This window comes from Ambystoma mexicanum, chromosome 8 (assembly GCF_040938575.1).
Source record: "Ambystoma mexicanum isolate Mex_15411 chromosome 8, UKY_AmexF1_1, whole genome shotgun sequence".
Classification (NCBI taxonomy): Eukaryota; Metazoa; Chordata; class Amphibia; order Caudata; family Ambystomatidae; genus Ambystoma; species Ambystoma mexicanum.
In genome coordinates, this window is record NC_090929.1 from 456,309,267 (window position 1) to 456,334,384 (window position 25,118).

The 25,118-nt window shown below is 46.9% G+C and overlaps 1 protein-coding gene across 4 annotated transcripts in view; it reads right to left on the reverse strand.

The window, feature by feature from the left end:
• NOC2L (NOC2 like nucleolar associated transcriptional repressor) overlaps nucleotides 1-25,118 on the reverse strand; it is a 516,885-nt gene that overhangs the window by 290,625 nt on the left and 201,142 nt on the right. For all 4 annotated transcript variants that reach the window (XM_069610057.1, XM_069610058.1, XM_069610060.1 and 1 more), the window contains exon 12: nucleotides 13,394-13,505. In XM_069610057.1, coding sequence (XP_069466158.1) covers nucleotides 13,394-13,505 — 112 coding nt within the window. The remainder of the gene's footprint in view (nucleotides 1-13,393; nucleotides 13,506-25,118) is intronic.

Here is a 25,118-nt window from a genome sequence, read left to right on the forward strand (position 1 = left end):
GTGCAGAGGACCTGGGAGGGGACAGGAGAGGTGGAGAATGCAGCAGGATTGGCCAGCTTCTTGCAGATTTTAAAGAGTTTGGCCGAGTTGCTGGATGCCGCTGAGACGCAGGCATGGATGTGGGCTCACTTCTTAGTTCAGACAGAGAGCCAGTATTGCCTTTGGACCAGGCGGCAGGTCAGTTTGTAAGAGGATGCGCAAGAAGCTGGCAATTTCCTCTCAGCCACTCTGCACTTGCGTTTAAGGGTGACGAGGTCAGTCATACCAGGAGTTGCACTTGGCTTTGGGCTTCAAGCGGATTCATATGACAGGAGCAAGAACATCAAGAGTATCAGAGATAGAAGAGTGGAGCATGTAAAGGGCTGGGAAAGGATGCGAGTCAGACGGAGGAGAAGGGGGCTTGGGGGGTCGGGGGGGGTAAGTGGCACCGAAAGCCTCAACTGACGCACATCATCCTTTTATCAAGTAGCTGAGGGAGCATTCCTGGGCTGGTGTAGCTCCTCCATGATGGGTGAGCGATCTGCTGGGTTGGGACCTGTATTTCCTGGAGAAGGCATCTTTATGGTATTCCAAAGACATATTCCCTTGAAGAATATTTGCAATGCAACTATATCCAAATCTTTGACACTGTTGGTTTTGGTCATTCTCTAAACATGTTCTTCTCAATTATTGAATCACTTTTGGAAGATGAAGCTTTAGTCACTTTCCCTGCCCATCTCCCATTTTCAGCTCTGCATAGGGCCCATAACACGTTACAGCCCTGATCCTTGCCCCATTAAAGAAGAACATTGACACAACATAGCTACGTAAGGCAACATTGGCAAGCCCCTCACCCCACCCCCAATAACTTCAAATTGCCCAGACTGGGACTTAAGATCAAAAGGGTTGACAGAATTGAACACTTTGAACAGTCTCTAACACAGTTTCCAAGAAAATAAAGTTTTCACTGAAATGTGGCGAAAGGATATGGTGTACTATTGTTGATTGACCTGCTCCATTTCATTATTTCTGGGTAGTAGATTTTGAACTGCATAGTGTATAATCTGATACACAGTTGTTGCGATTCTTTGTGGTGGTGTCTAGGTCGGTCTCCGGGCCCTATTGTGTTTTTGGATGATGTTTTGGCATAGCATACACATTATTCTGGTTACCCGTGGCTAGTTTATGCTCAAGTCTGTAAAAAATTAATAGACATTTTTGAACGGAGATACGTCAAAATGGCTGTCAGCTCCTTTAAAATCTTTCCAATGGTTTCACTGAAGTCAGCAAACCTTTCAAAAAGTTTTAGGTCGCTGTGCACAATTGCCCAAATGTTGCCTAAATGCAGGAAATGGAAATTAATTTACTCTGAGAAACCATCACCATGACTTGAAAAGTAAACTAATCACCTAATAAACCAACCTGACAATATATTTTTCATCAGTTTTCTTGCGCAAAAAAAGCATGATTTTATCATTTTTATATCCCTAATAGAAGACAATTACAAGCATGCAAAATAGTGTGAGCCTTAAAAATCTGTGTTCGAACTGTACTATAAAGACTAAAAGACAGAAAGAAAATATATGATACGGTTGCCTGCTTGTAGTAATTGTTTGATGCAACACGTAGCATTTTATGTACATCTCATTAATTAACACTCAACATTAAAATGTTAGTGGGCATGCAACAGAAAGAAATCATTCCATATTACCTCCTCTTGGCCATGTCAGCAGTAATCTAAAACTAAATTGCTTCCCCTTTTAAAAAGGTAGGAGAGTTCTTCAGTCTGAGATGGTGCACCGGGAAGACTGGGAACACCCAATCCGGAGTCCTAAAAGCACTGCCCCATGAAATTGCTCTGAGCCATTGCACTGCTAGCGGCCACGTCTTGCATTTTCTCACTGCAAGTGCAGGCTGTGCGACAGCCTACATGTGGGGTTTTGGTTGTTCCGATACCAGGATCCAGCAAGAATTTTTATCAAGGACTGTCTTTTTCCATCTGGCAAAATCGAAAGGGTTTGATGTCTTCAATGCCCCGGATCAAATGAAGAACAAGTCATTCCTGGAGAAGCTCAAGTTCGGCATTGGTGACAGGAACCTGCAATATTACATGTATAATTGAAATTGCCCAAGTATTGGAGCTAACAAGGTAACCCTCACTGGGGATGGGCAAAGAGTCTGCAGGGTAGAATATATTTATGTTTTTGCAGTGCTATTGTTCACCTGCTACGTACAGTTCTGCTAACTTGTGTAGTTTTGTACCTTTTTTTTATAAATCTCCATTGTTCATGGATGTTTGTGGTGGTTAGCTCCTAGCATGAAACACACCTGGGGCTAAGTTAACTAAAGACCAAACTGTCCCAAATACTTTCCTGCCGTTACAGTACAGTACAGATACATGAGTACGGTACTGGAGAAACAATTAAATGATAGACAAATCGATCATCTTAGAAAAGTTGTGCAACACATGCAGGCTGTCCCTACAGAGAAGAACACCCTGTCCCTATCTATATGAATCTCTCCCTAGGAAACAGATGATGCACCGCCCATCTAAAAGGGATAGCAGAGAGAAATCTCCCTACCCAACATTCATACAATTTAAAATATCAGATTAAGGTCACTAACGTGTCTTTTTTTAAAAGACATAACACCATATGATTATGTCCATCAGAGTGACAAGGACATATCCTCTCAACTGGAATTTCAATCTGTGTATTAATCACCAGTTTCTGGAGGTAGTCCAGGCTACTCAGACCTAGCTCTGATGGAGACGTTAATGTGCTCTACTGTGAGAGCAGTGAAGTCTAGAGGCTATGGCAGCTTTCTAGTACCAAAAACCACATTTTTGGAAGTCCATATGTATTTTAGTTGAACATCGTCTTGTGCATGAGATCACTCATGCCTGGTTGGGTCGGCCGGTTTCGATGATCATGGCACTTGGGATCCATCTTCTTCAGGACCATTCGTGCTTTTTCAAAAGGTGCAACTCCTGCCGAGAATCAACGTGGTGAGCCGGGTGACACTTCCACTTCCCAAAATCCGTGCGGAAACTATTAGCCACTGGCAGGTAATACAGCACATCTGATATTACAGGATGGATCTGTGTCTTTGTAACATCTTGGCGTGTCTGTTGTCTTGGTGGCCAAAATTAATATAAAAAGGTAAACAAACTGGCCACCAAGGAAAGGGAGAAGGGGCTACAAGTTCCTGCTCCCTTTCCTTGGCAGCCATTAAAAAAAATAGGGAAAAAATGTAAACAAATAAAAAATGGCCACCATGGAAAGGAGAGAAGGTACTACGTGTAGTCCCTTCCTTTCCATGACGGCCTGTCACGGATCTGGAGCAGACGTGCTGGGGACAGAAGTGTTCCCAGTGCATTTGCCCCCGAAATGGACCCAAAAAAAGTGTAAGTGGGGTTGGGAGGGAGCAAACACTTACCTTGATCCCCAGCAGGGGAAGATGGCAGCCTCCAGCCATGTGGTGGCTCGGAGTGGGGATTACCCCGTTCCAAGCCTCCTAATTGGCCGAGTGGCTGCCACAACCCCTGCCAGAGACAGAAAGGAAGGACTGTTGTGGGGGAGAGGGATTCCGAGTCAGGTAACGCTCCGGCGAGGGTCAATGATAACACATGTTACAATCTTATTGTCCCTCACCAGGTACGAATATTGTTTAGATCATGGTGTAGCAACACATACTTCAACAAGGTAAGTACCTTGCTTGCCATTGCCACCCACCCAGGTAAGTGAATGCCATTCTAGCCAACAACCCTAGCCACCACCCTCCACCCTCCTTTCCACCACGACCCCAAGCCCTCCATCTTTAAAACATTTTAAAAAAATGCTTCAACCTAGTCATCTCTGCTCATAACAGAATGCCAATTACTGTTCACTCGCATTGTATTCTTCCTTTTGTTTACTAGCCTGCACAGACTACGCTCATCTACTGCAGTGCTTTGAGGCCATACCAACGGCAGTAGGCGCTATACAAATATCAACTAATATACATTTACGTTAAGGACTTTATGGTCTTCCACTTTGTGGGCTTCCTGATGCTCCCTCAGCTCTGCTAGGCTTGCTCCGAGTGAACTTTTTACAGGGATTTCACAGTCTTCAGGATGTGCATCAGTCAAGCTGAAAGGGTCTTCGCGTGATGCATGCATGCACATTCCAACATGGCCCATATCTTCCAGCAAAAGCTCATCCAATCCTGTTCTTACACTAATAGTTTTGCTTTCCTCCTTATGAACACGGGACTGCAAGTGTCAGAATGCAGAGAACAACAACAAAAATGGATTACCATCTCCTAATGTTCCAGTTCGCCATATGTCTGCACTGCATAGAAACTAAATAGGCCCATACACATTATTTTAACAATCCACTAAATGTCAATGGCAGACAAATCCAGGATTTTCCTTTTACAAGTAGACCAGCAGTGCATTGCACACTATTCGCAGGTGTAAGACATTACAGTGGGTATTTTGCAGTCCGAACTTGCTACCAGGGTACTGGATTTTCGACAAAGGGCTGAAAAGACTGGATAGGTATCTTAACAACTTAGGGTCAGTTTTCATCTCTAACCTTAGATACAAGAGGACGTTTTGAGTTATACTTTAGATTTCCACCAAAAGCATGGGGTATAAAGCGGGGCATTTTGATTGTGTGTACACTGGATAAATTATATCCAGACTGAATTGGATGAAAGGATACATTGTTGGTGTAAGCAAAACTCGCTCAGCACACGCGCCATGTGCACTCGCGTCACTTGGCCTCCAAGTCTGAAAAGGGCTGAAGGGAAAGCAGAGTAGTCCCCTTGTCCCACGGAATGTTGAAGTCGCTCCAGTTCCGCTTTTTATTAACTCGCACGGGACCAGTTAGTTGCTGCAAAGCTCCTGGTGCAGTATTAAAAACCAGTGTCTTTTCTACCAGCACATGATTTAAGAGTGCCTTTAGTGTCGGCATCTGCTTCCGTGATGTCCCACCCGTAGGACCTTGTATCAATCACTTGTTCCAAACGGGATCACAATTTTCCGATGGACATATACGATTTCCTGCACATAAACGCTATCCTAATCTGCGCAGAGTAAAAAGACGTGACTTTAATTCAATGTACATTTTGGAGCGAGCCCACCCTGGTCAAACCATCCTGCGGTTATCAGCTTGGTCATAATAGTACATTCGATGCCACTGCCAGCGTTTATTCTTCGAAACTATCAGCGCTAGGCGAATGTATTCCTATCAGGTGCGCATCTGACGTGTCATTGTATTCACACATGCCTACATTTAAACGTTCCCTGACCTTCCACCTCAGTCAGGCTTGCAACCACTGAGTGAAAAATGCAGCCCAGTAGACACTGCCCCTTCTGGACAAGGCCTGATCCGTGCTTTGGGGTAAAAGCGCACAAACTGGCGTAATCTCTTCGCGACTGTCGAGGATGCATAGGAGAGGGGCTGGCGCTGCCAGAAAAAGCCACCGCAAAGGGGCCGAGCAGAGGCAGGAGAGGGCCGCCCGGCTATTGACAAAGGACCCGAGAAAATGAAAGGCCATGTATTGGAACACATGTAAAAACACTGGGCGCAGAATCCGAGCTCCATGCATCGCACTGCCCACCAGGGCTAAACCACTGCACTAGTGAGAACCCTCCACATATGACAGTTGCTTAGGAGCCCACAGTTGAACATTACCATCGAGACGGTTCTGCTCCAAGTTCGGAGTTGGAGCAGAATGGGATACAGGGCCTGGAAGCAGTGCAGCTCCTGAAAACTTGAGAATGGGCTGCAATGAAGAGCGCTAAAGATGTGGGCAAGAAGGGAGGGGCTATCTGAAACTGTCGCGCGCTGGCCCATAGGATGTGGTTTCGCAAAGGCCGCCCGAAGCGGTGAGTAACCGCAGCCTTCCTGCAGCAGGATCTGATTAGGAGGGCTTTCGAAATATCCGTATGCGTATAAATAAATCCAAAACCCGCCAGGCGCGCCCGACGGACCGCTCTGGTAGGCGGGCGTGTGGTGGGAGAGCGAGCACTACCTCTGGGGCAATTTTCGGCAACCGCATCAATAACCGCCGCGCGAAGGCTTCCGGCAGGCTCCATCTGCGCCCCCGCGAAAGCGCAGGCCCTTTGTGTAGCGGGCGAGCCACAGACAACTGTAGGTGGAAAAGGTGGGGAGGGAGGGCTACCCGGGCCACGCGCAGAGGCGGAGGGGTGGAAGCAAGAACTGTTGCCAGCAACGAAGGTGGTCTTAGCAGGGCCAGCAGCCCGGCTGGCAGTGCTCTGCCGCCCACACGGCACACTCAAAGGCCGCGCTGTGTGGGCTATGGACTGCAATTCGGCTCACGACGGCACATAGCACACGTGGTTGACTGCCGGCGGTTTTTAGTCAGCCTCCATGACGTGCATCATCGCATCAGGCGACTGCATGGGGTGTATGCTGGCACCACCCGGTCCCCCAGTACTCTACTCGCACACCTGGGTCTATAAAGGGAAGACAAAAGTCAGCTACTGGTCAGCCCACAATGATACACTGGCCGACTGTTCCACAGGAGGCACTGGCAACTCCGAGGCCCTCCCAAGCTAGGACAACCCCCAATCCCGCAGAAGCAACAGAATCACCCTGTGCACTATGACACGATTCCCACTACCAAAATATCTCTCGCCTCAAGCAATCAGGCCCACCATTACAGTCGTCTCAATTAGCAACATCACAAACACAGGTTAGAAACAAAAGCAAACCGTTTAGGAAGGTGCTCAGAACCTTACACTGGCAAAGGGGGCACTGGGGTGTATATGAAACATCAAACTTTGTAACAGTGATGAAGGCCCTCCACTCAGGGGAGTATCCAGCATTGCAAGTCTGGGTGGGGCGAGCCACGAACAAAGTCCTGCTATTTCCCTCCCACCCCAAATGCAATGCGCGCAATTCCATATGGTCTCATTCACGCCCCCAGGCCGCCCAACCCTGCCTAGCTACTTTTTTGGTAACAGCGGCAGATGGCATTTTAACAAATAACCAAAAAAAGAAAACCGCAGAATCATTACAGATGCAGGAAACTCTGTAAGAGCGCTGTCCAGGCACTCTGGGCCAAAATACATGCACACCTCCTAATGTGCATATGGATTGCACCCACAGAAGAGGACATTTCAGTTCAAGGCGCATCATTAGTCTTTAGAGTAAATTGCCAAATAACTGTGGTGCAAAATACCTAAATACCTAAATTGCACGAGTGTTATATATGGAGCAACTATATTCAGGCTCTTTTTTTTTTTAAATTACAGCATGATATATTAACATAAGCTCTGAAGTAAATCACTTACAGAGCTGCAGATAAGACAGTGTGATTAAATGAACTGCCCAGGATTACACACTTTGGTTAAATGGTGAAACCGGGATGTGGACAATTTAAGCAACTGAGCACAACTTCACAGGTTTAGTTGATATAGATATTTATTAAAGGCATACCTGCCTAACCTCCAGGTTTTCCCCAGAGCCTCTCCGGGGAAGACCCTGGAGTCTCCGGGTTTTCGATGCAGTTTCCGGGTTCCCTCGAAGCCTCCATCCAATTGGCTACAAAACACAGTCCCTGGTAGCCAATCGGGTGGAGGTTTAGGTGGGACCCGGAAACAGGATGAATTTCTTTTCTCCCGGCACTACATGGGCTCGTTGGTGGCGGTAGCTCCATATACATTTTTTCTTTTTGCCGACCCGACTCGAGATTCTGCACGGAGCAAATGCAGCAGATAGCTAGCGCCCACCACCTGTATCCAGCTCAGGTACAATACATTACATTTGACATGGGTCATTTTGACGTCCGGTTTGGAAATTATTTCTGTAAAACAGCTGGCCGGAGTTCTGTCGGAAAAGAGCGTGCATCAGTGACATCTCTCCCCGGGTTTCTGCTCTACAAATGTAGGCAGGTATGTATTAAGGTTTCCCTTTGCATTTCATGTGCTTCAAATAATGTATAGCAATGCCTTTTAAGCAAAGCACATTACACAAACTATCCATTTCATAATCAACTTTACACTATATACATCATAGAAATATATTGATATAAAAGGATGGCTTTAGTTTTATTCTGCCGCAATAGCATCATGCAGATTAATGTGAGCCTAACAAATCCCCATTTCATAAAGCGTGCAGCATTGTGCACCCTTCTCACTGCTGATCACTCCCTCCCATGCACATTTCTAAAGGGACGAAAGTCCCTGCGAATAGCCCCCCCTCCCTCCCATCAGTGCCTAATGGCTCACATATCAATGCTCGGTTTACACAGAGCAACGTGAGAGCGCCCCTCTGCTGCCGGAAGTCCTGCAGTGGGACACCTCTTCAATTCGGAAAGGGTAAGGTGTTCTGCTGCCAGGACAATGAACGCGCTGAGCAGGAATTGCTCAGCATACATTGCCCTACCAACGGGACACCCTTCCCGTTGGACACCCTCACCGAGGTGCCGAACAGCCACTGACAAAAGTCCCACCTGGGCTCTCAAAAGAGCCTGGGGCAGCTTGCTCCCTCTGACCCCCAGCTCAGTATGCCACTGCCCCCACTGCTCTGTTGGTTACAATGGTCACTGACATTCCACTGTTAGAATTAAGCAATATAACAACCCGGGGGAGCATTACCCGTCTTAATGCCATGGGGCAGCAGTTACACCCCGAGCAAAGCTAGGGCCTTTTAACAACAGCACCGGGGTATTACCAGACCGGTAATGACCCCCCCTTCCCAGGTTCCAGTGCTATTAGTACCCTGGCACGTTGTACCTGGGTGCTAATAGATTATTTTTCTCAAGCTGAGAAACGGCATATTGACTTTCTCAACTCGAGAAAAAGAACTACACAAAAAGATGTCTGCCAGGGGGAAATGGCAAATGGCCCTTTCCATGGTGGCCATTTGCGTGCCTGAAACACTAGTCTTCCCGGCACCAAAGAGGGACGAGGCAGGAAAAGTTAGGGTGGTTTGGGGTGGGGGGGGAGAGGTTTGAAGATCTGGAATGGGGGTGGGGAGGAAGGGGATGCGGGGGGAGCCCACTATCTGCATCCCAGCGAGGGAAGAAGGCGGTCTTTCCCAGTGTGAAGACCTCGTTCTGAGCCTCCTCATTGGCTAGGAGGCTGCCACACCACCACCACCGGTTACTAATTAAGCTTTACAGACTTGGTCAGTGCAATGTACCAGGCGTTATTGGAACTGAAGACAGAGGAGTGTTTAACGAGGTTTATGGACCCATAAAGCACGGTACGGCCCAAAGGTGTGGTATGTAATGCAGTTGCTGAATTTGCACACCCAAAAGACATGCATTTCGGTTTGTATTGTAGTGATCATTTATATAGTGCCTTTTCCCCATCTGTATGGCCTCAAAGCGCTTTGTGGTAGGAACGCCCTCGGGACTGAAGTTCAGGTATGGGAAAGTTCTCAGGAGGCTTAGGATGCGTGCATGCATTTGGCCAATAGTAGAACTTAAGAGGGTTGGCTAGGCTCCAGTAAAGCAACTCAAGAGGTCAGGCATGTGGACGTGTACAGAAGGATGTCACGTCAGAGCACTCACTAGAGCAGGAGACTCGATATATACCTAGCTAATAAATAATAATTTAGCATTCATATAGCGCTACGAATCCTCAGGCATCTGAGCGCCGCTTTATTACCCACAGTGTATGGTGCTCATTTATCAACCTCAGAAGGATGAAAGACTGAGTTTGGCCTTGCCGGGATTCAAACCTGCGTCAGCAGGCTCTGCACAGATGTCAAAGCAAGAGCTCTACTAGCTGTGCTATCAGACCAAAATTTGTCATGGGTTGTCGCTGAATGCGAATGGTAGAGGTGTTGAGGCAAGTCTGGTGTTTTAGTGCAAAATGGTTATGTGACCAGCTAAACCAAATTTATTGTGGTGGTAGCTGCATTCTAAAGTGCATGGATGCATAGCCGTGCCTGCGGCAGGTGCCCACCGAAGTGGTGCATTTATACATAGCTGAAGCCCAGATGGAGCTCATCTTTGATATCGCTGTGTCATCCGATCGTCTGTGGGGAAGAAAGGGCCAGCTACCTTTGTAGATTTTTCTAGGCACTGTGGACAGGCTACCCTCAAGTCTACCAAGTGCAATAGACTGGCTGTCCTAGAACATCTAGGCAGGAAAGACAGGCTACCATACAAACTAGGATAGTGGGATTCTCCAAGCACAATAGACAGGTTTACCTTTAAAGTCAAAGTACAAACAAAAAAAAACACTAACCAAAGGGTGCGATATCAAAGATAGCTGCATATAACCACTGTGTGTTACAATGGCTAACTTAAGTGCGATGGAGGCTTACCAACATATATTTAAGCGTCATGGGCAGGCTAACCATTATTATGCGTAAATTCTCTAACACACGTGTTGACCTGCATGTGCTTTCTTCAAGTTGCAATGTCAGGCGACCCTCATATCTAGTTACAACCCCCCCCATGGCTGTCCTTACAAGTCTTTTAAGCATATGCGCAGGCACTGTCAGGTCCAGTGGCAAGGCCCGAGAGCAGTGGCAAGCAATCCTGACAGATCTTTAAGCACAGAAGGGGCAATCCAAATACATTTTCTTGGTGCAATTAACAGACGGTCCTCAGAGGACTTCAGGCGCATTGGGCCGGTTCACCCTATGATCTTCGGAGGGCTGGGGTTATCAACATAAAACGTCTGCGTAAATGGACAGGCTATCAAGAGAATTCTACACCGGTCCTACCCCCTACAATCCATTGAGTGCATCATTAACAGGCCATTTCAAAGCTCCATGGGCAAGAAGAATGACAGCGAATTAGAGTTTTGGGATCACAGTGAGGGGGTGACTAGGACAGTGATTGAGGATGTACTTCTCTCCGCCATCCCCTCAACCTTCCCTCTACGAATGTCTGCAGAAAGGCCCTTGTTCCCCAATTAGAGAGCCTGTGGCAAATGCTAAATGGAGTGAGAGGATGGGCACAGTCAGGTGCACACCCATTAATTTCCCTCGGAAGAGAGTTTCTGGGAATACAGGGTTCAAGCGTCTGACCCTTATCCCAGGGTGCGACGAGTCATGCTGCAACACTTTCTTGACCCAGGGCAGCAAGGCTTGGGCTGAAGCCCGCAGGTCCGGCCCCTAATCTGCTTGGGTGGGTGCACCATAATGTCCATTGTACAGATGGATGTCCACAACTACGACAGTTGTACAGTGTGGGGGGATTTGAAACGGGCTAGAACCCCAACCTCTTCCAGTTTTGCTCCACGATTAGGCGCTCGCTGTGCAAAAGGAGCAAAAAGTTACTGAACCTAGTACTTGTAACTAGAGGGCAGCACTTCACAGTAGGTTAAGTCATGTCATTTGGAAATTTGTAAAGCGCTAAAGCACAGTAGATGGATGACCCTGTATCCAGTGATGGAAATGGAAAAATTGTACTGGGTGAGGCGGGCTGAGGGGCGTGCCCCCAGGCGAGGTAATGCAACAGTATATCTCTTCATATTGCAAAAAATTAAAGAGCATTGTAAGGAACATTAGACGGCCCACAATTTTAAATTTGAAACAGGTCTTATGGTGATTCAGTAAGAAACCCTTTTGTGTGTATAATGGAAGTTGGACTCAGCGGTTTTGATTGGTCGCAATACTGAACCCTAACAAAAAGAATTCTGTAAATTCCAGGACATATATATATACCAGTTTGGACAGCTGCACAAGTATGTGAGGCTTTGGCTGTTTCTGTATTCAGTCTCTGAGTTTGAAATTGCCAGGAGTTGGGAGCTATTTAGCTCCTGGTTATCTTGAAGCTACACTTGATTCCTCAGGCAAGTGGGGCCAATGGTGTTTTGGGAATGTGTTCACAGGAGAATAAAGGACAGGTGTAAGGGACATTTAAAGCAAATTGTAGAATTTCAAATGGGCGACAAGTTAAAGTTTGCATCTTGTGCTCATGCTACATTTGCTGCACGCTATGGCTGACTCCTGGTTCCCCAGAGGTAGCTCATGCCCAACGGGTGATGCCCGATACCCAAGAGCTGCTTTTTGCTCCTGGCCAACAAATCCCAAATTTGACTCCTGCAGTCTCCCAAGCCAAGTCTTTTGAAAGCAGTCTGCTTGTTGAAACGTGGGTTGCTGGTTCATGCAATAGCTCGGCTTCAGGACAGATCTCACTGGGAGTGTCCTGCACTATCCCCTGGGGACAAATCTGTTCTGAAGCAGAGTTATCACCTGTACGGACAACCCATGCTTCTGTTGAAATTGGCCTGCTCGTTGGAGCATGGGTTGCTCATCCGTACGATAACGTGGCTGCGAAACAGATCTGGAGTTTCCTGCGCTAGCCCCTGGGTCTGGGGACAGGGCAGCGCTCCGGCAAAACAAGTTTTGCCAGAGCGCTGTTAAACGAAAGCTGTGCATTATGTGCTGCGGCAAAAGAGGGTGTGCTAGGAGAGGAGCCACTAGGAAGTTGATCGTGGTGTGCTTGGGGAACCCATGGCAGTGTTTTTAATTTCAGGTTGTGCCCTTCATTGCAGCAAAATTGCGAGTATATTAGACAAGTTACAGTGATTTGTATTTTATACCAATTGTGAACTATACCAGTGTCATCATAACAGTGAATCACATTACACTGTAGTCATAGCCTTTCACTATGCCAACATTGGGGGCATACAATAAATGGCATAGTTCGTAATTATTTGCAAAACATTTTTGATGCGATGGAAAATGAAGGGTTTTGTCAGAAAGTACTATAGAAAATTCTGGCACGTGGAAAGATGAAGCCGTCCCATTACAGAGGGCGCCTTTCCAAAGTCATGAACTAGAGTAAATACATTAAACCAGATGGCAGTGGGCAGGAAGCTGGGCACAGTATGTGGAGAGGGCACAAGACATATTGCATGCACAGGTCCGGTTAAACAGGCATGTCACATGAGCACACGCCATGCCACTCATCAACTCTGCCTGCGCATCCGTCCCTTCCCCAACATCTCCGTCATCGAACTCAAACTCCAGCCCTGTCAAGCATCTATCTTTTGGGTGGGCGCGCAACTCTTGGGCCTAGTTGCAGTAGGCCTTGTCCAATAGGGGCACAGCCAAGTCTCGACAATAGGGACTGAACGTTCGTTAGTACCAATATACAGGACGGTCAGTCAGGTACGAAACGGTCACCAATGGCACACAGGCCAACTCCATAAACTGAGCCCAACCCTTTGCCAAGATAAGAGCACCAGGCTGTCCTCAGAGGTATACAAAACAGGATTCTGCAGGAACACACGTGTGTTAGCAGTAGATGACAGATTGCCTTTTTGCGCCCACCACACCCAGGTTTATAAAGGATAAGAAAGATCCCTACAGGTACAAAACTGGCTCCCCCACTGGTAAACATATCTATGTAGACCCGATGTTTATTTTGTAAGTGCTCATGCAGATCCTTTTGTTGCACAATTCATCCCACCACCCCCCCCCCCCTTTACCTCCAGGATGAAAGGCAGCAAAGGGATGAAGGTCCCCGTTTTTTCGGACAGCAGCATTAGGGCACGTATGCAGTGCATCCTCAAGGGGTAGAAACGGGCGGAAGGCACCAACCTGCAACGAAGGAAAGTTCAGTCAGGGAGAGTGATGTAAACCACTTACAGCAACTGCCACTATGGTCAGGTAGAGTGATGTGCCCAACACACAACCACCACCACTACATTCATTAAAAGCACACTGTGCCCAAACTGCAATAACTAGCTGTGCAGCCAGGGAATGTGTTGGGCCCGTCTACAACAAAGGGCAGTGTGGACAGGGAGAGTCCTGTACCATCTCAACACCCTAACTTGCAGCCTCACCCCGCCCATCTCTTCCATAATAACTGAAGAATTCGGCCATCCGCACCAGGGCTTTAATTTTTTTTAAGAAATTGAATTATGGGAGATCAACTTCGGAAAATGCTTGGAGCTAATCTGCACACATTTTCCTATGCTCACAACACAGTCACGTGCACTCTGGGAGGGCACAGCCCTCCTTTTATGTTCTATTGGAACATGACAGACAGGAGTACACGAAAGCAGCACGAGGCAGGCAGGCAACGCCTTCCTCCTGCCATGGCCAGTTTAATGAAATAACAAAGGCTCCATGGATCCGCCCTATCTGTGTGGTGCATTTAAAGGCCCCAAACAAGTCCCTTTCACCTGAACAGGAGCATTTAAAAACTGCAACCAAAAAATGGCCTTGCTTTACTTTTATTTCACATGAGTGGCAAGCATTTCTACACTGCAACCAAAAACACCCCTGCTTTGCTTTGATTTCACATGAGAGGCAAGAATTAACACTACAACCAAAAACGGCTTTTGCTTTCCCTTTCACATGAACAGCAGCCCTTTAAACACAGCAACCAAAAATGGCCTGGCTTTTTCTTTTTGTTCATGTCAAATTAAAGAACCATCTGAAAAGGGGCCTACCCATCATCTATGGACAAACAACAAATGTAAATTCACCCAAGAAGGATTTTAAACATTAAAACCAAAAACGGCCCGCACATGTGTTGGAAAAAAAAACGGCTTTAAAAAGCCACAAGGGAAAAAGATAGCACTGCGCACACAGAAAATGTCAGGGAAACATGATGGGGGAGGCGGGGTGACCAAAGCAAAAGTATATTAGGTTTCACTCACAGAACTCCTGTAACCTGTGAAGAGACACTACTTCGGGAAAAACCTGTTCTGGCTGAGGCAGGAAACTTCACAATGACAAGCCCCGCTTCCAGCTGGATGTCGCACCTCCCACCAAAATGATGCCCTGCAATAGACGCAGACCTACATTTATTGGATGGAGTTTACATTTATTAGAACTCATCCAGAGTCTATGGCCTCCATGCAGTATACAAAGCAATTGGTATGAGATATGATGGGGAGAGCGAGCCTAGCTAATAATGGTGTCCTTGGCAGAATTATAGAGGGAAACACATAGGACTGAATTCAAGGGATTAGTGTGGTAAGGGGATATTAAAACAGCAGTGATTAGGCAGGGGCATAAGGGACACCGCAGATTTGAGAAATCAGAGCGGTACTAGGTCATAGGCATTAGAGAAGTAGGATTTGTCAGAAAGGAGAAATAACAGTGTGGAGCCCCCAACCCATGGTTATTGCTCGCAATCCCTAAATTGTGATCCCTGGATCATCCACACAAAATACGTCAAAGAAGACTAAAAACAGCATGGCAGCGGTACAGACTACGGCCCCTTGTCTCCCAAGTGAAGCCAACACTAGATACCAAAAACGATTCTATGTGCAGTGCAATACCGTACACCATCAGACCAGATCTGCTAGGCCACGAGGGTTTGTTTGGTGGACCACAGACTATGGATCCTGCTGTTGGTGAGTTATGTGCCTCCCCTACAAGTCAATCTGTATTTTACATCCCAGGGTCTGTGCCACTGTGGTTGTGGCCTGACTTGATCACGTGCGTGTGTGTCCTCATCATACTAGTCACGTTCGGAGTGAGCAATGCTGCCTTTGTTTTCGGTAGTTCTAAGCTGTACTTGAAATAATAAATAATAATTTTGCATTTCTATAGCGCTACGAACTCTCTGGTATGGTGGTGCTCCTTTATCGACCTCGGAAGGATGAAAGGCTGAGTTTGGCCCTGCTGGGATTCGAACCTGCTGGATTAGCAAGCTCTGCACGGATGTCAAAGCGAGCGCTCTACTCGCGGTGCCACTTGACCACTTGTCTCGTCACAACACTTCTCAACAGCCTGCCTGCAGATACTAGCGCCTATTACTGTACATACCTCAACAGACTCGCCCCCCACCCAAAATCTGCATATTGGCACCCCGCCCCTTTAAAGCAGTAATTGTCTTACAACTTTGGTATTATGTGCACCCAACTACCGCTAGCAACTGAGCATTAATGGACCCATCCGCAATACAGCAAGTACTTCTTTGGTTGGTGGGTATTTTCTCGTGATTACAACAAAATAAGATGGACCGAAAATTGGAGTATGGGTCTAGAACACGAGAGTGGAACACTAGAGAGAGAAACAGAAAAAGCAAATGCAAAGTGGTTTCCTAAAGCAGGTAGACAACGGCATCAAAAAAGGAGGGGTTAATTAGGAGGTGGTTAATAACCTCCGGTCTTTGTAGGAGGCTGGAGATTGGCATAACGGGAAACGTATTCGCAGAAGGTGGCAAGGGAGGCAATCGTTAGGTGGACCCTGGACTCGGAGCAGCTTGGAAGGTCAGAGGGTGTGAAACGCACAGGAATATAGCTCCGACTGTGTGACAGGTGCAGATCCACCAACTCAAGACCGAACCCATCGTCCCCTCCCTAACCTGTATGCCCCCCGCCCGCCCGCCCTTTAACATTCTGTGCTCCCTCTCTCTCCAAGACCTTCAAAATGTACCTTTTTCAAGCCGCTCTTTTTTTTTTATTGTACCCATATTGTTGTGCCCCTTCACTGCACAGCACCACCTGCAGGCCAGACGGGCACTACTCCTGGAAAGGAGTCCAAACAACACACAAAGGCACTCTGTTATCTGGGCACTGCGGACATGCACTACAAATTGAACACTGCACACTAAATATGCAGCGCAGTTTACAAAGCAGCCAGGCACAGGATTAATGCACCAGCTGTGTACCTCAGACAAGCACCGAACATTCTAGGCAATATCTGGCCACTGCATATCCTGTATAAAACTGCATATGATGTGGCATTTATAACCCGCCTACACACAAGTGTTTCAAGGCACGCCTACACACAAGTGTTTCAAGCACTATTCAGACATAGGCAGGTTTTGCAGACCTCCTGCCACACACTGCAGCAGTGTGGCCCTGCAAACCCCACCCATAGACTCCCGCCAAGTACTGCACATTTTGCAAAACGTCATGCAGGCCCAGCACCTTGCAAATCATCACTGCACATTGTGCTAGCTTCCAGGCCACGGCAGCACCTTGCAAATTATCATTCATGCACCAAATACCTAAAACTTGCACGAACTGCAGGTCTAGGCTACTGCACTACAGCCAGTCGGCGCAGCACAGAATGCAAAGCATACCAATTGCCAGGCAGTGCATACCATATAAACATTAGTACACACACACACTGCAACTAGGCACGACATACTGGGCACCTATCCATCGGTAAAATGCGACAAGCCACTGCATGGAAGACAGTCAATGTGTGCACTGCAGGTAGAGACCGTGAATAAGCAAAAACTCAATCCTAATGCAGCAGCGTGGCCCTGCACGAAAGACCAATCACGGCCTGTGCAATGCAGCCAAGCACTGCAAAACCAGAGCACGATGGCAAGGGCCCAGTACTGCAACCCAACTGGGCACTGCAATCAGGCACTGCAAACTCAGAACATTACGAACAGACCATGAGCCAAGATCCCCGGTTTGGAAATGTGTGTTAACATGTGGCGTGAGGTGCGGTTTGTACTACTGAACCCACCACAATGCTGCATTTAAAGAATTTTTTAAAAAGTCACTAGAAATACACCGTTCGGCCTTTTCAACATAGTCGGCCCCATCCCTTTGAAAATGCATAAAATAAAGGTTTAGGCGGTTGTAAATTCAGACAAACTTAGTCTGATAAAGCATCCAATTTTCCAGGAGTGTGACAAGACCGTGCTTCCTTAAAGGTTTGGTGAAGGCAAGTGTGGTTGGCGTTTGCGATCGATCTTGTAGTCGCAGGCAGGAGGCTGCAAGGTTAGTTGTAGTACGGGCAGAACACGAAATAGCATTAAGATGACCGGCTGGTACATTTTTGAAAATCGCAGTGTTTGCTGCAGATGACCATTCAGTGGCTGTTACGGATTGTGCGACACATGCCATCTTTTCGACTATGATCCCAGTAACCATCTTGCATGAGATACAATGCCAGAGGTGGTTGGAGGCAGAGAAGACAATGCCAGAGGTGGTTCGAGGTACAGAGGAGACAATGTCAGAGGAGAAGATGCCAGAGGTGGATGGAGGTAGATTACATTTGGTGGCTTTGACCCTGTGCAACACACAAACCATCCTATTGTGCAGCGAGTTTGGGCACAATGCAGAATAAATGGAAAATCTCTGGAGAAGTAGAGGGTCTGGCAAATCTGGAGTATAAGATTCGACTTGCGAGGAGGAAGGCCACCAAGATTCAGTTTTCCCATGAATGAGGCATTTCAGGCACTAAGGTTACTCACAATCCACACAGCTTTCCAAGTTTCTGGGTCTTTTGGTCGACCCTAGCTGGTGGGCACCTGCTTTTTCCTATGAGCAGTTGCATACTGGTCCACCCCTGGTGGTCGACATTTGCCACTGCATGCCCGCTCCCCAAACCAGACGCCTCCACCCCCTCCTATCCTCCTAGTTCTCTTTTTCACAATACACCGCTCCTTGAACTTTTTTTTATATGCCCCTTTCTTCAATTTAGACTCCTCTTGTGTTCTACCAGTCCCACCCCTTCCTTGCCCCCTCCCACCTGACCAGGTTGAATCCAATCCCTCATAACTCTCCTTACCATCTCCCACTGCTCCCTCTTGGTTCTAGAGGGAGGGAAAGGGTTCCTCCAAAACTCCTTTGCCCCCCCCCCACTTCTCATCCCCCCTGGCCGGCCTCCCCATGTGTCCCACCACTCCTCCGACCGCTGGCCCCAACTTCCCTCGCATGCATTTCCTCACCCCACTTCACATTATATTTTGCGCCCCTGCTCATCACAAAATCGTCGATCAGATGGACTGGTCGACCATATAATAAAAACCCAACCTGTCGACCACGTGCTCCCAACTAGAAGTGATGCTCCTTCAGTTCACAAGACATGACACCCACGATGATACACCAAAGGGTATGAACACATGTAAAACGTATGTTGGGATTTTGCTTTGCAGAGGCTGGTGCGATCAGGACTTACTGTGAAAACTTTGGACCGAGAGACTGATCCTCAACAAGGAATCTTGTAAAAATGGTTTCTTTGTTTTAACAATTGAATCAAGTAAAACAAAAATAAAAAAAACACTCCTATCTGGCTATTATTCGAGTGTAGATTAGTTTCCTGAAAGCAGAATGTAAATTGGACCTGTGCATTAGTGAATGTCAAAAATATGACTTTCACTTTAGGTATGGTCCTTCCCGTGACGTCTATTTCCACTGTGAATGTTAATGACTTCCCGCCATTTTAAAGATAATGCAATGCACCTTAGACACATCTTGTCCCTAAACTCTCCCGTCCGTGCATATAGCAGCTTCATCTAATAGTGAAATTCAAACGTTTTCATGGCAAGTATCCCCGTTACTAAAAATATTGTTTTAGGGACCCCACCTAGGGGTTGCCCACCGCCCCCAAAAAATAAGCAGATTTTCCATTAAAAGCAGTCACCGTAATGCTGTGTTATATTAAAAACAGTCATCTCAAAACCTTTTAAAAGATTCTATCCCTTCCACCTCCAAAATCCTTCTGGCCCCCCAGTTTGAAGACCACTGGTCTAATCCGAAATCTGAAAATTCAATGGGACTATGCTGCCCTCTGCTGGCCGCTAAAACTCGGTGTACCATTATGATATACACCTTATCTTGTGCATGTGGAGAATATGCTACACCAAATATGATTGACCTGTTTAATATGTCAATAAATATTCTGCTTACTTCTACAATAATGCATTACAGTATTGTGAAAATGCAGACACTACAGAGGTAAGGGCCTAGCCTGCGGATCACGTGTTCTAATCCCGAGCGGTACACTCCTCGGTCCTTCTATGGTCAATAGAAGGAGTACAAGGCCAAGCAATGCCAGCAATTGCTATGGGCGCCAGCAGACTGTTCATCTCGATGGTTGAGCTATGAATTATGCCACTCGATCCGTCATGGCTAACATGCTCTCGGGTGCCGTGTATGATTGGGTGTTTAAACTAATAACTTCTGTCTGGCCAGCACTTCTAAGCTTGAGGGCTGCATAGGGAACGGAAAGCAGCGGTGGCACCCAGGCTCAGACTGCACTATAGGCCAATAGGGCAATGCCCGAACCAAAAATGCAAAATGCTGGTGTGGGCTTGTTTTGTTGGTCAAAGAGGGCCACTTTTTGGGCCAATGTGGTCCAGTTTGACGAGTTACTTCACTATGCAGATGGTAGTTTTAACCAGTGTTGAATACACATTCTTTAAAATGCATAATTGGCATCATATTTCATCCCCCCAAAAAAACATGGGTACTATTCAGTGTCTCACAAGAAATGAATTGTCATTTGCAAATGTGGGACATTTTTCCCATTGGCGTCCGAGACAATTTTATGCTCCAACCCGAGCCTGGTGGCATCCCACGAGCGAGAGGGGAGGGGGTATATGAACCCCACTGTAGCCTGGTGCAGCTCTGAGAACACGATGCATGTTCACTCACTAGAAGTCTATTCCTGAAGCCAAGGCCACTATATCCAGGTACCCAGGAAATAACGGACACTGAGCCAGCAGTCAAATGTGTCACTGCAATCACAACCCCGAATATTATATGTGTAGAGTAGGGCGTTTGTGCCAAGCCACCATCACTGGAAGTTCCTCTCCAGTTCAGAGCTGGAGGAGCCAAGCATTGTGGGGGCACGGGCAAACGCCCCCCCCCCATCATCTTTTTTATTTTAATGAAAACTTTTTCCATTATTGATTCTACAACATATTAAACTCGTTAAACATCCCTCCCCCCACCACCCCACCCAAGGTTCCACCGTCTCCTCCTTTGGTCGGGTTCCCGCCACTGAGGTTCCTTTAACTTAGGTCCCGGAGTTTAAGCCTTTGGGGGCACCACTGTACCGTGAAATCCTCCTTCAGGAAAGTCAACATCTCGCGCCCCAGCGAGTTGCGAATGTATGCAGGGTATTATTCATCGCGTAAGCGGCCCACTCTAGCGCCACCAACTCCCATACTTCCATCATCCTTTGATCGCTGCAGTTGGAGCTCTGAAGTTTGCCAATCCCATGGATGAGAAAGCCATTCAGTCCCGTTGTTCCTTGAATTCTGGGACTTTGTAGTCCTGAATTTAAATTGTAAAAGAAAAAACAAATTCCACACAAAATAAACAGGCTGGATAGCAAAGTTCAGAGCTCTTCCTTGACAAATACTTTCCACTTCAGAGTGCCCCTCGCCCCCACCCCTAGGCCGACATAACTTCGAAGCCTTGCGTTTCCGTCCCACTAATCAATGCTGGGTTACACACATTAAGCACTTTAGGCACCTGCCCAAGGCCTTCCAACCCCCACCGTTAGGAGAGGCCCAAGGCAACGGCATGCACAAGGTGTATGTTAATTGACACGTTTGTCCTGCATTGAACGTGTGCTCGTATTAAAATAATTCGGTGGATGTGTCTACATTGCTTTAGGAGCTTCTGTACACTTGAACATGTCTTCATTCACTCTTCATCTGCCTAAATTCGCTCTATAACCACAAGCAGTTCGGCCTGGGCTGCCCTTTTTGGGGTGAGCCCAAGCCGGCTTTGCATTTGGTCTTTCCCCTTTTGTAATGGCTTGTCAGGCGAAGAACGATGGTCTGGAATGTTGCCCAGAGCAATGCCAGAGGTTAAGATTGATTCTCAACCTTCGAGCCATTACCTCTTGCCCCCCCCCCCCCAGGTTCGGTCTATGTAACTGCACTTTATAGACGACAAAAGGGCCGATGGCGCACAAACCCAGGCAGGTAGTCACTGGTATGCACGCAGTTCGGTTTTACGGAGTTACGGTTTTTCGTATCCTTTAATTTGTAATTCGCAGTGATAGATCTACATCTGCTTGCCGATAAAAGCACCATTTAGGTCACCAGGTCAGACTCGCCGATATTCAGCCTGTTTTTTTAAATGTTTTATTCAATATTACTTTCCTGTATACATAAGGGAAAAAAGCAAAACTACCAGTCCCAGCATGCAACATGCTGTCCAGTACATAAGGACGACTTGGAGAGATGAGAGAGAGAGAGAATCTCACAGAGAAGGGTGATCATGATTGGTTATTTATAATGCTGCATAGACCAACATGCTCCATTGCTCAGCTCCACTATCCTGGGGATATAGACACGCTCCTCTTTCTCCTGCCTTTCCGCTTGACTACATCACGTTTAAGTGAACCAATTCTTGAGTGTAGTAAAGTCGGGAGGAAAGCCTGTTGCCCTTCTTGGCCAGAAGAGTTGTGTGAGGCCACTGTAAAGAAATGTGCAATGGTGCAAGGAACTATATGAGTCGGTTGGATCGGATATGGAGCGAGGCTGGACCAGCGGGTGTGCTCCCAGGCTTCATCTTATTCTGCGAGTCACACGAACCTGTGCATACATAAAACTACAAGTCTACATCCTGGTCCTGCATAATCTAATGACAGAAAATACCTTCCCTGTACCAAACTGTAAAAGGATAATGCAGCAGGAACATTACATTCTCTAAAAGATATGCAGTCTGGCATTTGTAGAGTCTGCATATCGGACAAAGTATAATCGCATAGAACTGCTTACTCCACTCACAAACTCATGGCCTTACTTCACTTGGCCTCATCTTCTCAAATGCGCACAAGTGGTAAGCAGAGAGTCTAAGGCGTAAAAAGTACTTTCAAGTAATCTCATTCGCAATTAGCACCCGTTTTTATTCTTTGAGCAAGCAAAACTCATGCAACAAAACTCTCCTATGCAAAAATATCACTAATCACATACAACAAAAATAAAAAAAAACAGCTAACGAAGATCCCACACCAACACTCAACCACTTCCAACATCACCAAATTGCAATGGAATAAGGGAAGCAACAAAGCAGGCTCGCCAATGGATCTCTGCTCACCAGGTATATACACAGACACCCTCAGCAAGGAAACTCTGGCAAACCTCTTTCAGAAACTCCAGAGTATCATTTCAAATCTCAAGACAGCATACATAAATGCTTAAAAACTCGGCAGGACACCATGAAGACCCCACAGCTGCCGACAGATTACCAACATACCTTACCCAGCAAAAATCAGAGAGCTACATATAAAGTAAGATTCAAACCAAGAGAAGATCCAAACTCGCCACATCTACCCAACGCTCAACTCAGATGCCAACAGCACCTCAGCCCTCATATTCGAACTTGTGGCAGCTTTCCACACAGTGAGCAACTTATTATTAACAAATAAAATAAAAAAAGACTGCAGGAAGCTATACTAGGAAACCACATTCTGTGATGGATTACCTCATGCCGTACGGAAAGAACAGAAACAACCCTGTAACCTACTTAAAGATCAAATAAATGAAAAATACCATATAGAGTAGAGCAAGGGTCAAGGAGATTAACACCGACTTCAATATATAAATGGCCCCATGAAACCCATCCAAAGAAAGACTCACCTACTAGAACTATGCATTATTCTTCAAAGTCACAGTTACAAAGACACAGACCTCACTTGATGTCTCGAACAAGTAATCTCATGGATGACTACATCATGAAACTCAACCTGGACAAAACTGAAATCACGATCTTCCCAGCCAATGTCACAAACCTCAAACACTCCCAGGGCTTACGACAAGGGGAACTTGGCTGTAAACATGAACAGTGGTAAAGAACCGCAGACTAACCCTCAGGCCCAAACCCTATGCCAAGCCTCCCACCGGAAGACCGGCTTGGAGGCTGAACCAGCTTTAAGATTAAGATTCACTTCTGGACCTCGCACTACACCGAGTTCCCCCCCATCTGGAGTGCACGTTTCAATTGCTGCCTCCTGGGTACACACCCCCAGAAATGCCAATACTGGCATGTCTCAAAAGCGCCACACTGCAATTCTCTTCCAATGTGAATTTGCTCCCAAGTGTCTCATTACAATTTTAATCCTGGTGTCCTACTGCGAGTCTGCCCCTTGGTGTACCATAGTAGTTTCTGCTTCTAGGTATCGTACGGTAATCTTGGCAGTCAATTCTTTCTCCCATGATTCCCAAGGTAAAATGTGCTTCCATGTGTCCCACTGCAATTCAGCCGGCTTGAAATGTGCGTCCATGAGTCCCACTGTGATTTTTCATCCTGCTGTGACTCTGAGTCGCACTGATGCTGCCCTTAGATGTCCCTACTGGAATTTTGCCCATGACGTTTTTCACTCCAATCTGGACTTGCAGTGGTCAGCCCCCCACGTGTTGTCTTCAGTCTTCCTCTGCCATCATGGGACTGTCTGGTTCACTCGTAATAAGGGAGATATTTACAAGCCACCGATTTAAAAGAAAATCTCTGCCACTCAAACAAGGGAGCCCCTAAACTTCTAGTGCTCTGAGGTCTCTGATGATCTTAATCTGGCACTGCCGATAACTACACCACCAATGTCTGCCGACAATGTACTACAATACTTTAGATCTCCCCCCTGCCTGTACCAACAAATGTAAGCACTAGGGCTCTACAGAGAATTAAAAGCAGTCTATGGATGTGTGACGAATCAACTTCCAGGGCACCAGTGGCCCAAGGATGAATATTGGTTTCTAAACCATCAATCAGCCCCACACCTCTAGTACACCAGAAGGGATCCGAACAGATTGGAAACACAAGTCAATTATGAACCTCCTTGTCCAATTTTGGTAACGTGGACAGAACAGCAGGCTTATCTCCGCAAGGTCGTGGATCGCTGGTTAGTAGTAACACAGCAAAAATACAATTATTACCCAATGATAAAAGGGACTGTCCAGTCAAGGCTGTATATAAATATCTACTTTACCATTACACCAGACAGTTCTAGCACACTACAAAATACAGCCCACCCTGTAAAGGAACACAGAGGACAGTTTCACGAAGGAAAGGGATGCACTCTGGATACTGACAGGGGGTGGTTGGTAAAGCAATCAGTCTTAACTTGGCAAGGTTATTTGGTTTCAGCATCAAGAGAGCAAGGGGTCGTAAATGGCACAAGGGGCCTTTGGAGAAGGACCAGGGGGACAGAACCAGAATGTACTTGGTGCTTGAGATGATCTTGATGCTCGACAGCGTAGAGTCGGTTCCAGGATGCTTTGCAGCTCCTGCGACAGTTCAAGACGTGAGACCTCTGCAGGTATCAGGAGGCAGGCAGTTTGCCAATAGAGGCTGGACAGACGGCTGCAGGCTGGCCTACATGGCGGCTCGGAGGTCAAGAATCGTCGTCTGTGCTGGTTGGTGGATCTGGAACGCTAGTCGAGGCGTCTCAGACAGCTTTCGTGACTGCAGCGTGACAATAGTCAGTGGTGCAGCCGGTCGCAGTTAGAGTGCTCGACTGCCTCGAAAATGTCCTTAAAAAAGGTGG